Source organism: Chiloscyllium plagiosum, chromosome 24 (assembly GCF_004010195.1).
Source record: "Chiloscyllium plagiosum isolate BGI_BamShark_2017 chromosome 24, ASM401019v2, whole genome shotgun sequence".
Lineage (NCBI taxonomy): Eukaryota > Metazoa > Chordata > Chondrichthyes > Orectolobiformes > Hemiscylliidae > Chiloscyllium > Chiloscyllium plagiosum.
The window spans coordinates 37,066,366-37,081,711 of record NC_057733.1 but is presented as its reverse complement, the minus strand read 5'-3'; the positions used below and the strand labels follow the sequence as shown (position 1 = coordinate 37,081,711).

The window sequence follows — 15,346 nt, the reverse complement described above, 5'->3', positions numbered from 1 at the left end:
ATCTCCAGTTCTGGATTTTCCCCAGGAGAGGAAACATCCTCACAGCATCTACCTTGTTGACTCCCCACAAAATATTACATTTCAAGATAATGTTTCAGTCTTATAAACTTCATCTTGGTCAACCATTCTACCCCAGGAGTTGGCCTGGTAAACCATCCCTAAGCTGTTTTGAATGCTTGCATATATTTCAAATATGGTCAAGTTCTACATAGTACTCCAGGTGCAGTCTGACCAATTCCTTGTACAATTGTAGAAATATTTCTCAACATTTATATTTCAGCATCCTCTCAGTAGAGGTCAGCATTTCATCTGCCTCTCTAATTACTTGCTATACCTGCATATTAATCTTCTATGATTCATAATTCATTCCTGCCAAATAGGATCTTAATTGCTACTAATTCAAAGTACTTTCAGAGATTTTGCTCAAATTACTTAATTTCAGTAGGTGGGGAATGAAAATCAGACAATGACTAATCCATCTATTTCTGGCCACATAGCAATTTTTGTTTGGTGTTACCAAACATGGTGGTGATGTGTTATGCATCACACTTTCTGTCATGACAGCAGTGGTAAAGTGGGGCACATTATACATACAGCAGATCTCCCTTTGTAAATGACACTGCTCAGTTGGCAGAGTTTAAAAAAGAAAATGCACCCAATGAAGTTCAAACAATTATGGGTCCCTCACTGGTACTTGTACAATTACAGAGGTCAGATTCTTCACCCCAGCCTGAAGGAAACCAATCACTTTTAAGATGCTGCCGATGCCAGGAATAATATTTCATGGAGCTGAAGGTACTCCAGCTGTGACCTAACCAATGTCCTATGTTCAGTTTTACTCACCATAATTTAAGAAGAATGTGATTGCATACAGGATGCAGAGGAGATCACCAGGATGTTGTCTGAACAGAAGCAGTTCAGCAAAAAGAGATGACATGGGCTTGGTCATGTTCCTTCAAGCAGAGAAGGCTGATGGGGGAATCTAATTGAGTTGTAGAAATTTGAGGGGCCTGGACAGGGAGAAGCTCTGTCTCTGGTTATTGAAGAAAGTGAGGACTGCAGATGCTGGAGATCAGAGCTGAAAATGTGTTGCTGGAAAAGCGCAGCAGGTCAGGCAGCATCCAAGGAGCAGGAGAATCGACGTTTTGGGCATGAGCCCTTTTTCAGGAGCCCTTCCTGAAGAAGGGCTCATGCCCGAAACGCGATTCTCCTGCTCCTTGGATGCTGCCTGACCTGCACTTTTCCAGCAACACATTTTCAGCTCTGGTTATTGACCCTGATACTAAGGGGGGAAAGTTTTTTTTTAAAAAGGCAAGGAGCAGGAAATTTATAGGGGATTTGAGGGGGAAAAACTTTTCCACCCAAAAGTAGTAGATATCTGGAAATCATTGCCTAAAAGTGTAGAAGCAGGAACACTTGACATTTTAAGAGTAAAACTTGAAAAGATTCAGAAAAGCTTTACAAGGATGTTGCCAGATTTGGAGGGTTTGAGTTATAAAGAGAGGCTGAATAGGCTGGGGCCATTTTCCTGGAATGTCAGAGGCTGAGGGGTGACCTTCATAAAGGTTTAGAAAATCATGAAGGGTATGAATAGGGTAAATAGACAAGGGCCTTGGGCGTGGGGGAGTCCAGAACTAGAAGGCATAATTTCAGGTGAAAGGTGTGAAATTTGAAAGGGACCTAAGGGGCAACGTTTTCCTGCAGAGGGTGGTGCGTGTATGGAATGAGCTGCCAGAGGAAGTGGTGGAGGCTAGTACAATGACAATATTTAAAAGACATCTGGAAATGTATGAATAGGAAGGGTTTAGAAGGATATGAGCCAAATACTGGCAAATGAAACTAGATTTATTTCAACTATCTGGCTGGCATAACAAGTTTAGATTAGATTAGACTAGATTCCCTACAGTGTGGAAACAGGCCCTTCGACCCAACAAGTCCACACCAACCCTCTGAAGAGTAACCCACCTAGACCCATTTCCTTCAGACTAATGCACCTAACACTATGGGCAATTTAGCATGGCCAATTCACCTGACCTGCACATCTTTGGAGTGTGGGAGGAAACCAGAGCACCTGGAGGTAACCCACGCAGATACTGGGAGAATGTGCAAACGCCATACAGACAGTCACCCGAGGCTGGAATCGAACCTGGGACCCTGCTGCTGAGTAGCAGTGTTAACCACTGAGCCACCATGCCACCGTTAGATCGAAGGGTCTGTTTCCATGCTGTATATCTCCATGACTCTATGACTAAATATTTAGATGAGCACTTGAAACAGATTAGCATATAAGGTTACAGGTCAAGAAAATGGGATTAGAATAGATTGATGTTTGATGACTGGTGCAGACAAAATGGGCTGAATAGCCTCTTTTGGAACTATTTAAAAACTCTGACTCTGAAACTAGGCATGCTTCCTCATAGGTATAAGTTAAAATAAACATTTGCTTTTTCAAAACTATGTAGTTGCAATGACATACATTCTCAAAAAAGATGATCTTTAAAAGAAAGAGGTAGCTTGCTGTGATATTCTGAGAAGTGTTAGATTAAGTATTGTTTCGTCAAAATGGTAGGAGGAAGCATTAAGAGTTGTTACCTGCACACCATCCCCCATAGGGTTTATCGCCCTTTATAGGGTACCAACACATACCTGCACACTCTCTCTCTCTTCTTTACACATGCTACCTTTCACTGCCTCACGATCACCACAGGTTCCCAACACCGTATCAACCTGTTCAGATATGTTATGACACCTCTAATACAAGATGGGATATGAACATAAACCTTTGAGTTTTGTTCTGGTCTAGAGGCAGGGACACTATCACTGTGTCACAACACCCTATGGTCTTTCTTTCTCCATGAGGCAAATTAATTCTGAGCAGGTCTTGACCACTTTTTAATGAAAATGAAGGGTAGTTATCAGCACCTGGGAATGTAAATTTACACCTTTAATTACTTCCCAGAGACATTCCCTGTTTATGTACAATAGATAAAAGATGGTCAGCTATCAAAATGCTCCCCCTACCTAGGGTCTATTTTGTCATTGCAAATTGTCCATAGTCCACTTACCTTTTTTTTTTAAAGTAAAGACAGATTAAGTGAGCAGGCAAAACCGTGGCAGGTGGAATACAATAAGTCATTCATGCACTTTGACAGGAAGCAAAAAACTAAAGCACAGGGATTTGGGTGTCTTCACGCATGAATCTCAAAAAGCTAGCATACAAGTTCAGCAGGTAATAAGGAAGACAATTGGAATGTTGGACTTTATTTCAGAGGGAATGAAGCTTTTTAAAAAATAAACAAGTCTTGCTAAAACTGAACACGGTACAGTTCAGAACACAGCTGGAATACTGTGATCTGTTTGGTTCCCCTATCTAGGGAAAGATATGTTTGCATTAGGCGCAGTCTAGAGACTGGCCACTAGATTGATACCAGGTATGGAGGGACTGTCTTATGATGAGAGGTTGTGGATTGGACTTGTACTCATTGGAGTCCAGAAAGAGACACCTTTACTGCAACAAATGACTTTGTTAGGGGACTTCACAGGGTAAACATAGAAAGGTTCTTTTACCTTGTGGGAGAGCCTCTAACACAGGGCATGATCTTTCAATAATGGGTCACCCATTTAAGACAGATGAGGAGGAATTTCTTCTGTACAAATGCAGCAAATCTGTGGAATTCTTTACTACAGAGTGCTATAAAGAGCCGGTGATTAAGTATATTCAAGACTAAGGTGGATCGATGTTTAATCGGCAAGGGAATTGAGAGTTATGGGAAAAAAAAGCAAGAAAATGGAGTTATCAGATCAGCCATAATGGCAGAGCAGACTCAATAGCCGTAATGGTCTACTTGGGTTTCTGCATCTCATGGTCTAATAAGTCCATCAGCTTCTCAAGTTCACAGGCATTTGATGTGGGTGTTACAGAATGTTTACAGAACTTCTTCCTCTTGTTAATTATATAATTGTCCACCATTTGCAGGAATGCAGAGTTTTCATTCAATTTCTTAAATCTGTGATCACATAGCCCTTCCTATAATGACTGCTTACACACTTCTACACTTTTCATTGAACCGGAATTAGTTTTGTAGCTCCTTAATGATTGCAGAGATGAGTTGGCAGTTTGATAGAATATTAATCGGGTGCTGCAACTCATGAATACCCAGTCTTTTAGCTGTAAGTTTGGAATGTTGATTTCAGGACCAATGCTGCATTAAAAACAAGGATGGCTGGTTTCCTTCCCTGAAGGATATTCGTGAGCCAGATATGTTTTCATGACCATCTGATAATTTCTAGGTTACCTGTTTTTAATTTAACGTTTTTTTGCTTAACAATTTAAATTCACTTACTTCCAAGGTAGAATGTGATCTCTTGTCTCCTGATCAATGGTCCAGGAGTATGGATTACTGGTCAATGGGTATAATGATGTGTTGTTAAAATACTGATAACCTAGAGGCCTAGACTACTTCAATGGTTTCCAAAACACATGCATTTTATATACAATAATAACAACAAATTAATAATTTCATTTCACATTGATATAAAGAATAAATTTTATCATATTTGGTTTGCCTCAGAAATCTTGTGCAAAGAAAGCTAGAATTTCTGTGGAAAGCCTAAAATGTTAGAATAAAAATGCCTTGTTTTATATATATTTTACACCACTCAAAATAAACACAAGAATCAAAAGACTGCAAAAAGAACTCTGTACAAGTTACCATAGAATTTCTGAAGATAGCTGTCTGCGCACACATAATTCTAGTTTCACTTTATCACAATTGGAGACTCCCATTTCCTTTTAATGTCTCATTAGTCCAAACACAGTTCCTTTCTGATCATAATACTACACAGGCTTTAGAGTGTTTGAATGTGTGTTGTATTCATCTTTAGATACAAACGTGCCTGACTGCATCCACTATAAATATTACTAAGTGTATAGTCTCAATATTGAGACAATAAATGGAGCTATTTAATAAATCTCTCTTGCTTTCCTGTTCAGGAACTACAGAGATAAATATTGTGACATCTTTTATCTTCAATAAAAACACTGAAGAAGAGTTCTATTGAGATTCAATATTACCTGTTACTTAACAGATGTTGCCTGGTCTACTGAGTTTCTCTAGCAATTTGTTTTAATTCAGGCTTCCAGCATCCACAGTATTTTGCTTTCAGGATGTAAGTTTGGTCACTGAGCTGGAAAGTTTGTTTCCAGACATTTTGTCACCATACTAGATAACATTATCAGTGAGCCTCTGGTGAAGCACTGGTGGTATGGCCTGCTTTATATTTATTTAGGTTTCCTTGGATTGGTGATGTCATTTCCTTTTCATTTTCTCAGGGGGGTGGTAAATGGGATCCAAGTCAATGTGTTTGTTGATAGAGTTTGTTGCAATGCCATGCTTCTAGGAATTCTCGTGTGCGTCTCTGTCTGTCTTATCCTAGGATGGATGTGTTATCCCAGTCGAAGTACTGTCCTTCCTCATCTGTATGTAAAAATACTAGGGTCATGTTTTTTTGTGGCTAGTTGATGTTCATGTACCCTGGTGGCTAATTTTCTGCCCGTTTGTCCAATGTAGTGTTTGTTAACAAGAGAAAAATAAAAGGAAATGACATTACTACAGGAAATATGTCACCAACCAAGGAAACCTAAACACATAAATAAAAAGCGGGCCATACCACCAATGCTTCACTGGAGGCTCACTGATGATGTTACCTAGTATGGTGACGAAACATCTGAAAACAAACATTCCAGCTCAGTGAGCTAACTTACATCCAGAACCTCAACCTGACCTACAAATCTTCTCAAAATTTTGCTTTCATTTCAGTTTTTTATTCTTAAGATAGTTATAGGCCTCAGTGATTTGAGTTTCATAACACATCTGCTCTCCATATTTTCAGCAAAGTGTGTTTGCTGTCGTAAGATCTGCATTGTGATATGTGCACTTAATTATAATTATGAAAAAACCAACATTAATATTCGGAAGACTAAGCATTTGAGTGGAATTACTAGTCTATGTCTAAAAACTGAAACAGACTTTTTTATTGCAGCAAACACATTGTAGAAATGAACACGTTCATGGAAAACACAAGGGGATGCACAATCAATGTTTACACTAAAACTCCAGATGGAGGTTGGGGCTGGATCATAGCCATCGCATTTTTCTTCATAGAAGTACTCACATATGGCATAATGAAGTCATTAGGTGTTTTCTTTTATGACCTAATGGCTTATTTCGATGTGTCCAACAGCAGAGTGTCCTGGATATTATCTATCTCTGCATTTGTAATGATGTTTACAGGTAAGGAGGACTTTGACAATCTTAGTATTTGGAAATGTTCACTTTTCTGGTTTTGGCTAGAATTTAGGTATCAGCCTTGACAAGTATCCTGCAGACTTCATTTACAGCACTGACAATATTTATACAATTGGAATTGGCACACCCAAGAAAAATAATATAAGATACTGGAAATTACAGCTGCAATCCCACACAATTGTTATGGCTTGTTTATAATTTTCTAAAGTGCAGTTTTGGCACAAGTTGCTGTAATGCAAAGGGTTTTCTTCCTTTTCAATGTCATTATCTGCTGAAGTTTAGATGAAAGTAAATGCTTGTTTCACTACTGTTAAACGCCTTTTATGGAAAGTTGTTTTATAGCCACTGTTTGCAGCTTGAGTAAAATGAAGATATATGCACTGAACAGAACCAAAAGCAAATGTAGAAAGGATAAACACGTAAATGTTGAATGATTGGAGAAGGGTTTGAGTTATTAACTTATTCTATGAAGTGTATTCCAAATAATTCAAAAAGTATTTTTTTGCATGGAAATCTGGATTAATCTAACATTTCAAGTTGGCATTAATTTCATAATGGGCAACAAATTATTCAATTATACAAATTAATTAACATCAAATTAATGTATAAGTTACCTCTTCTTGAAGAGCATAAGTTTTTCACCTTTAATTCTGAAAGTGGCTTTGAGTATTACAGCAGCCTAACTTATCCCTGACCTTTTTTAGCGTATAGATCAAGTTTAAATTACACCCTTAGTCAACAACCTGTGTAGACATTGCTATTTTTAAAAAATAAGTGCTCAGCATCTAATTATAATACAGACAGAATAATCTTTAATCCAGTAGTAGAGGATAAATAAATTGTATACTCCAAGCTTTAGAGTTAATTTTTGAACTTCAACAATAAGAAAATTTAATATAAAGGTTTTAAGGAAGGATACATGAAATTTGTGCATCAGCTTAGGCAGTTGAAGAAAATTACCCCTTCAAAATCTTATTAATATAATTTCCACTTCCTCAATTTTCAAATTAAACTGAATTCATGGGCAATGTATTTTTTAATGCACATAATTATTTCTATTTTGAAATGCACTTGCCTCAGTTAAATTAACAGTATCCAGTTTAAAATGCTTGAGAACTTAATTCATCCTGTTTTCTATATGCAATTACTTTTCTATTTTTGTTTCTTTTAAAAATATTCATTTTTATTTCCTCATTTCATTTTAATTAGTGTATTAGCACAAATTCCCCTTCTCTCTCTTTCCCCATAACTTTTCTCTCATTGATTCAATGGAGATATTAAATATCTTTTTTATATAGATCAGCTGAATGCCAAAATTCAATGCAAGTTTGACAACTCCATCAAATTGAGATCAGCTATTATTGCAACAGGCCTTTTAATATTAAAGGAGAAAGTGAGGACTGCAGATGCTGGAGATCAGAGCTGAAAATGTGTTGCTGGAAAAGCGCAGCAGGTCAGGCAGCATCCAAGGAACAGGAGAATCGACGTTTCGGGCATAAGCCCTTCTTGGAGGGAGGTCAAGGTGAGGGTGATAGGCCGGAGTGGGGTGGGGGCGGAGAGGTCAGGAAAAAGATTGCAGGTTAGGAAGGCGGTGCTTCGAAATCAGCACCGCCTTCCTAACCTGCAATCTTCTTCCTGACCTCTCCGCCCCCACCCCTCTCCAGCCTATCACCCTCACCTTGACCTCCCTCCACCTATCACATTTCCAACGCCCCTCCCCCAAGTCCCTCCTCCCTACCTTTTATCTTAGCCTGCTGGACACACTTTCCTCATTCCTGAAGAAGGGCTTATGCCCGAAACGTCGATTCTCCTGTTCCTTGGATTCTGCCTGACCTGCTGCGCTTTTCCAGCGACACATTTTCAGCTTTTAATATTAAACAAAATGTTCAAGCATCTTTCACGTAATTGGCCAACAACAGTTTTGGAAAGGGTCTTTTAAAAGCAAAAGAGAGGCCAAAATGTTAAAGCCTACACAATCGGGCCTCCATAGTTTAAAAACTTGTCGAGTAATGGTGTAACAAAGGAAGGAGGTGTTCAGAGATCAAAAAACAGAAATTTTAATTAAGAGGGTGGTCAAATGCATGGCTGAGGAGCTTTGAGATATGGCTACATTGAACTTTGTGGAACAGGATATGGACAGCTGGTTTTGGATGAACTGAAAAGTAGGAGGAAGAAAATGGCAGGCCAAACAGAATAGCATTAGGATAGTGGAGTCTTCAAGTGATGCAAAAATGGATGACCATTTGTACACAGGTGGTTCGACACTGTGATTGTGGTGAACGATTTGGTGACAAGAGGTGGAAGCTCTGCTACAGACTGACTAGGGTGCCATGACCATGAGCGGTCTGGTTCACCTTAAGGGTGATAATTGGGTAAGGAAGATGGGACAATAATGACTACTGTAGCAGAGGCCTAATTTGCTGACTTTGGTCTTTGGTTTTTTTAACTAGTGGAAATTGGGATTCATCAAAGATTGAATATTGGTAATGTGGGCTGACCATTCTGGCACAGTAGACTGTTAAGGCATATCTGGATTTGATCAACGTCCATGTAGAAACCCATCCATATCTGCAAAAGTAGTTGAAGTATAGGAAGGGGATCAATGATGGAATCTTGAGAGACCAAGATTTGAAAATTAAGTGTGAAGATGGAAAAGAAAACCTTAGCTAGATATGTGTAGCGATGGTCATATGGTAAGAACTGAACTAAGCAGAGACCATCAATCCTATAGAACTAGGGAGGGGTTGAGGAGTGTAAGGAGGATGTTGTACTCTCTGGTCAGTCCCATCATAGGTACATTTGTGACTTTTGTAAGGCTGCTTCAATTCTATAGCATGAAAGGAAAGTTGATTTGAAGAGATTTAAATACAGTGTAGTTAAGCCAAATTTTGGAAGTGTCAACTTTAACTAGAAACTGAGAGTTTGCAAAACAAGATATAAAACTTTTTAAGTGGTGGGTGGGGGGGGGGGGGGTAAATGTTTTAAAAGTGTGAAATAGTATCTCTGGAAAGGGAACCATTTACAAAGCTACCCATTAGGACCAAAAGAGGAAGTTAGGTGGAATAGCAACCTGTTGGCACTGGGTGCAGGTGTACGGTCTCATGAATCACATCAGCTCAGGAAGGATATGAAGTATATAGAATCAGAAATAGAATAAGAAATTCTGAAGACGTTTGGGGTTGGTGGGGAAAGGGGAGGAGTAGTGGGACAGCCAAAGTTAAATGTTTCCTTTTCAATAAGTCCTTTTTTCCCCCCCCCTCCCCCCGCCAATCTACTACCCAGGTAGAACTGACAAATATTTCTGGAGCCCTTGACGAAAGAGTTTGCCTTCCTCTTTCTCTACAAAATCTTTTTGTTCCATCCTTCTAGAAAGTGACGTCTTGTACCTTCATAAAGGAAGGAATCAAGTCAAATTCTTATTACAATTCAATGATGGCTATGCTTAACGATAAAGTAACTTTAGTAAGAGAAGCTGCTGCAACATTTAATTGCAACAATTTGTTACTTGCTTGCCATTTGGCAGCAAAACATGTAGGGCAACATAATATTGATTTTCATGGGCCAAGAATGTAATGATTTTCTTGGTTCAACATAAATTTTGGATGTGTTTGTTTCCAGAGCACTCAATAATTAACTTTGTTCTGGTCTCATTGTAATCTATTGTTGGGTTACATCTAAAGTATATACAAATTTGGCAGAATCACCAGATACAATTGATCTTAATTCAACAAATAAATAAAGGACCCTTCCACACATCTTCACTTTCCCAACCTTTGCTGTACTATGCTGTCTCCAATTACACCACTCTAATGGTTCATCTTCAATATATCCTCAGTTGGGCTACCTTGTAAGTCGTGTGGATTGTTCTGAAATGTTATAAACATGAAGTAATGCAAAAAATCAGCTAAAGGATCATAACAATCAAGAAAAGATGAACAGGCTGGGTCTCTTTCCTTTTTGAATTGAGAAGATGAAGAGACATAATGGAGGTCTTTACCAAAACTTTCACATTTGAGTTGGCAGAGTGCTTCCACATGACGGTGATGAAGACCAAAAGATCAAAATAAAGTGTATGTCAAAAATCAGATCTGTATTTCAGAGAAACATCTTTACCTGGAAAGGATTGAGAATTTGGACTCTGAATGACAGTAATTGGCACAATTAGTTTAGCTGCATTTGAGGCAAAGGGTACATCAGAAGATTATGCTGAGTGAGACTGGGAAAGATAGAAGAAAGCTTAAGTAGGCAGTTAATGGACTGGTTGACCCAAGTGGTCTGTTTCTTTACCATATATTCACATGTTAGAAACTTGCAGCCGCATCTCAATTTTGTAATAGAATTCAAACTTGAGCACTGACGCAAAGTGACATTTGATCTGCTTGTAATGTGCTCACGGTCACAGTATTGTGTCCTGAAACACTAATTTATATGCAAACATTCAAACCAAGTTTTGTTTTGTATGTAACAGGAACATTTTTAGTCTGGTCCATTAATCTGATATTGGCTAGTCTTTGCTACAACCACCAGGTTGACCTTTTTAGATTTGAAGGTGTTAATAGTGATTTTGCAGATTTATTGACCATGTCCTATTTGATGCTGTGTACTCTGATACAGTGAAATACGTGGAACAAACAGCAAGGCCTGAAGATCCATTAACAAAGTTACAAGTTTGAATTTAAAAGTCTGAAGCCATATGCTTTCTCAATAAAATGGAAAAAACAACTCTGGCAATAATCGTCTCCTGCAGACTGGTCCAACCTGGGTTGTTTTGCAGCAATGTGTTTGTCAGTTAGTCCTTATTGCATTAAATTGGTGAGTTCATAGCACTGGAGACAAAATTACAAAAATGCAATTCAAAATCCTGATGGAAAAATTACAGTGCTAGCCAAGGCCAGTCGCCTTTGGTCTGAAACATTACCAAACACGAAAACAAAACAACAAACAACTCTCCAGTTTCAGTGTTCAAAACAGTTTCCTTTCTTTTCTCCTCCACCTTTTTTTCATTTCTTGTGACCTGATTCAGTTTCTCATTCCTCCACCATCTCTTTACTTGTAAAATTTATGTTTTAATTTTATTTTTCTTTAAGAGATTTGTTTAAAATGTAAGTTGGCAAGTTAAAGTCCTACTGGCCAACAACTAGGGAAATGGTCCTGTAGATTAAATTTTGAATGCCACTTTAATTATATTTTCATCCCTTGCATTTGGTATAATAGAGAAATAAAAAAAGTATATACCGCAATGATGCCCATCTCACTATATTTTCCTGCACGTAATTTTTCACAACACTGAACTAGTAAGTGGAATAGTCAAAGTAACTAAATAAGAAAAAATACTTTCTCATTCTTATATGCAATTTTATTACCTAGTTTTTGAGCTATGAGACTTCTTTTGTTTTTAACATTTGTACATTTCTCAACTTGCTCAAAACAAGACTTCTGACTCTCATCAAGTTATTCCAAGTTAAATTTCAGATAGTAATACCAAGCAGATATGATGCTGAAAACCGTGTTACATAATTTACTTTCTCCACAAAATATGTCTCAGTATTTTTTAACCCACACCTTTGTACTGCCCAAATTATTATGCAGTATATTGCCAAAGATTAAAGAAAAAAAGTTTAATGACTGAGTTCTCAGTCAAAGCTAGATAAGATCTACCAGATTTTGATATACATTGTTGATTCCAGTGGAAAAGATTGTGGGGAAATGCAGCTTGAAATTATCTGGTACAGGAAAATATTATCAAAGCTGTTTACATGGTTAGGGATGCTTGTTATCTCCCAGAATAGTTGGCTACAGTGGTTAACTTAGCTAAAATGTGTCATAATTGAATGTTATTTGAAAGTATCAAGTTCTGTCCAATGATATTAAAAATATTAAACATTACTTTGCCAAGATTATTTATAAACATAAGATTTTTGTGTTTTTCTTTTCTTTTTAAATCTTTTTCCCACAGCAAAACAGGTTTCAGCTAGTGCCTGCTAAACATTCTCTTACTCCACTTCGGCTCAAGAATTTAGGTCACGAAAGAATCTGCTGAATCCCGTTTAAAGTGAAACGTTAACAAACGTCAACACTACCAGACAAAGAGAAGACTGAACAGCACTTCTGTGTACCAGTACAGTACCTAATGAACCACATGCAAACTAGGAAAAATCAAGAACAGTATAAAATTCATTGCAGTAATTCTGACAGCTGAAATCATAAAATGGAAGTAAGGGTTGGGATTATTGTAAGTTCTAATCCTTAATTTTATTAATCGGTGGACAGTGCAGCAATCAGGATGCAAATGTATTGCATGGAGATGATTCAGTTTTCTATTGTGCAGTGATTGAGGGAGTAGAGTTTGCAAATGTTTGGAACAACTTTATTATGCAGGATTTTCAATGTACCTCTATAAAAAGTTGTTACAAATCATTGGGAATGCGAGAGGAAAAAGAAACTGTTTGTTTTAAAAAATGGATCATGTTGACCAGAATTGATTGGATGTTTGTAGATGTAGTTGTGTGTAATTTGTTTAGATCCTTGAAGGACTTTGGAGGTAGTGGTTTAGGCGCAAGAACCTCGAATTTTGCATTGGTGAATCTGGCTGGCATGTCAGGAAACCAACTAAATCTGGTGATGCTTGAAAGGGCACGCCCTGCACCTGTTTCCTTCTCTCTTCCACAAACCACTCCCCTCGTCCCACCCTCCCACCTTCAATTCGTCGCCACCTTAATGCATCAGCCAAAATTAGCAAATCAGTTGAGTTGGTTTTCAAATTTGGCTTACTTGGAAAGGAGCACTGCAGCTATCAAATTGCTGATCATTCAAATTAAGGGCATTCAGAGGTTTGGATATTGCCTATTTTTAAAATGGTAAAATGCTGCAGTTTGTGCTCTTCTCCAAGGTCAGTGGAGATAAGTTAAGAATGATACTTTGATTTAGGAGCAAAGAAATAAAAGACAACTGCTTTTTAATTGTTATCTTACTATTACAAGATGTGCCAGTATTGTGATTGATCTACAAGATTTTCACATTAGAAGGGATAAGTAGGCAGGAAAGTTGGACTTGTGCTGCATAATCTCACAAAATCAAAATCAATCAACAAGTATCACGACCTATTAGTGTTTTAATTTTTAAATCTACTATCTTTTTTACTTTGCTGTAGAAATGCTATGTCTGTAAATTATTGTTCCACTTGAGATTTCATTGTAGAGTTTAGGGCAAATGTAATCTCTCTACCTGGTTAAACACGGCATTTTTTAAAAAAAAAAATTCTCTCGTTACTTTAGGGTAAACATTTTTGAAATGTCATTATTGGAGTGCAGCCTTTAACCTTGGATAGGGGTAGTGACAAAACAAAATGTTATATGATGAAGAACATGCCTATAATTTTGCAAGTGGAAAATTTTGTGCATTTTTGAATAAGCTATACGTGAATGAATGTTAACTTCTGTTTCATCACAATTTTAATTTTAAATTCTGATTGTCCACACTGAGTTGAGTGTGGTGGTGAGCATGAAGCCACAAAGCTTCTCCCCCATTTATGTATTTTGTTTTAACATAACCAAGTGCTCACTCACCCAATCGTCAGATCATTGGAATAGGAGCAGGCCATTTATCTGCTCCTTCCTGCTTCAACATTATACTCTAACATGGCTGTGTATCTTAACTCCACCTATGTGCCAACGTCCATAGCTGTTGCTACACATATTTGATATGATGTAACCTGTCCACTCCTATGCAGATTGGTTTAAAACAAATGTGTATAACATTCTGTACTCGAAAACTTGATGACAAATCAACTAATGTTTTATTTTTTTTTCTCTCATATTTTCTTCCACCTCAGTTATTTTCATCCCTTCCCCTCTTTAGGTCCACTGTGCCATTCACTCTACTATAGAAGAGAAGGTGGACAGGCAATCTGCTCCCAGACCTCTAACAATGCCGCTCTGTAACTGGCTGCTAGGAGTTGTGCGTGAGTGGACCGGGGGAGTGGTGTGTCTGTGTGTGTGAGAGTGAATGTGTTTGTTACTACTTCCTGCCCTGTTGTGAACCCATCTTTGTTTTTTTTCTCAAATGCTCCTGTGATCTTTCTCTCTCTTTGTTTGTTTGTTTGTTTCTTTCTTTCTTTCTCTCACTTGCTTTGTGAAGTTGTTCTGTGGGAATTATAAACACAATCCTACATTGTACTGCTTCCAGAACTATACAAGAACTCAGGTTCTACCATCAACAATCAATCAATTACTCTCCAAAGGACTACTACGATATCAGCAGTACTCCTGATTGCGTCAAAACAGATATTAGACACAATAAATTAAATAACTAATTGGATAATTAGTACCAGTGAGAAAACTTTATTTTTGTGGCAGCATAACCATTTCAGTTTTATTCCTTAGCCCCAAGCATAATTAGGCACACAATTAATATTCCTCCAAGTGCATTTTACACAGTCAATATATAAAAAGACATGTTTGTTGACCATCTGGAACAGTAGTGATAATCAACCAACAAAAAACTAAATTAAAATAATTTTGCTTACTCTGCCCTACTGCTGCTTTTTCTGCAGCTGAATCCAAGATTACATCTTCCATCACTTCGTGAAGAATATAAGCTTTCCAAATAAGTTTATTTGAAAATGTCGAAACTTGTATTTGGAAACTGGATTTCTGGAGCTGCTTCATATTCATTCCCCTCCCAATCCTAACTGGCAATAGCTGAACCTAAATAAACATTGTTTCTCAGGTGCTGCACAGGTACCCAAGGCATCCCAAATGGAGGGCATGAAATCCACTGGATTGGGTAGTTAAACAATATTTTTTTTTACCCAAGCTGAAGCAACATTTGGGTGCTTTGTAACATGCAAATAATGGGCCTAATGCTTTGTTGAGATACCCACTCCAACACTTGAGGTATTCGTACCAATATGATCCAAACCCAGAATCCACCGATACTAAGAAAGAAATTTACTGAATGTGGCAGTTACAAAAGTGCATGCTCACTAGTGATCATCATCTCACCACTGTTTGTGATCATCACTTTCCCCACCATCCCAC

At 37.8% G+C, this 15,346-nt stretch overlaps 2 protein-coding genes across 9 annotated transcripts in view; one reads left to right on the top strand and one right to left on the bottom strand.

Moving 5' to 3' along the window:
- LOC122562188 (archaemetzincin-2) overlaps positions 1 to 15,346 on the bottom strand; it is a 111,064-nt gene that overhangs the window by 35,770 nt on the left and 59,948 nt on the right. The window lies entirely within an intron of this gene.
- Positions 1 to 15,346, top strand: part of LOC122562185 (monocarboxylate transporter 7-like) — a 32,324-nt gene that overhangs the window by 2,533 nt on the left and 14,445 nt on the right. For 2 of the 8 annotated variants that reach the window (XM_043714822.1, XM_043714823.1), the window contains exon 3: positions 6,043 to 6,293. In XM_043714822.1, the coding sequence (XP_043570757.1) occupies positions 6,059 to 6,293 (235 nt within the window). In that variant the 5' untranslated portion in view covers positions 6,043 to 6,058. Of the gene's footprint in view, positions 1 to 6,042; positions 6,294 to 12,264; positions 14,269 to 15,346 lie in introns of those variants that run through there. The other 6 variants (XM_043714828.1, XM_043714825.1, XM_043714826.1 and 3 more) reach the window with 6 other exon arrangements.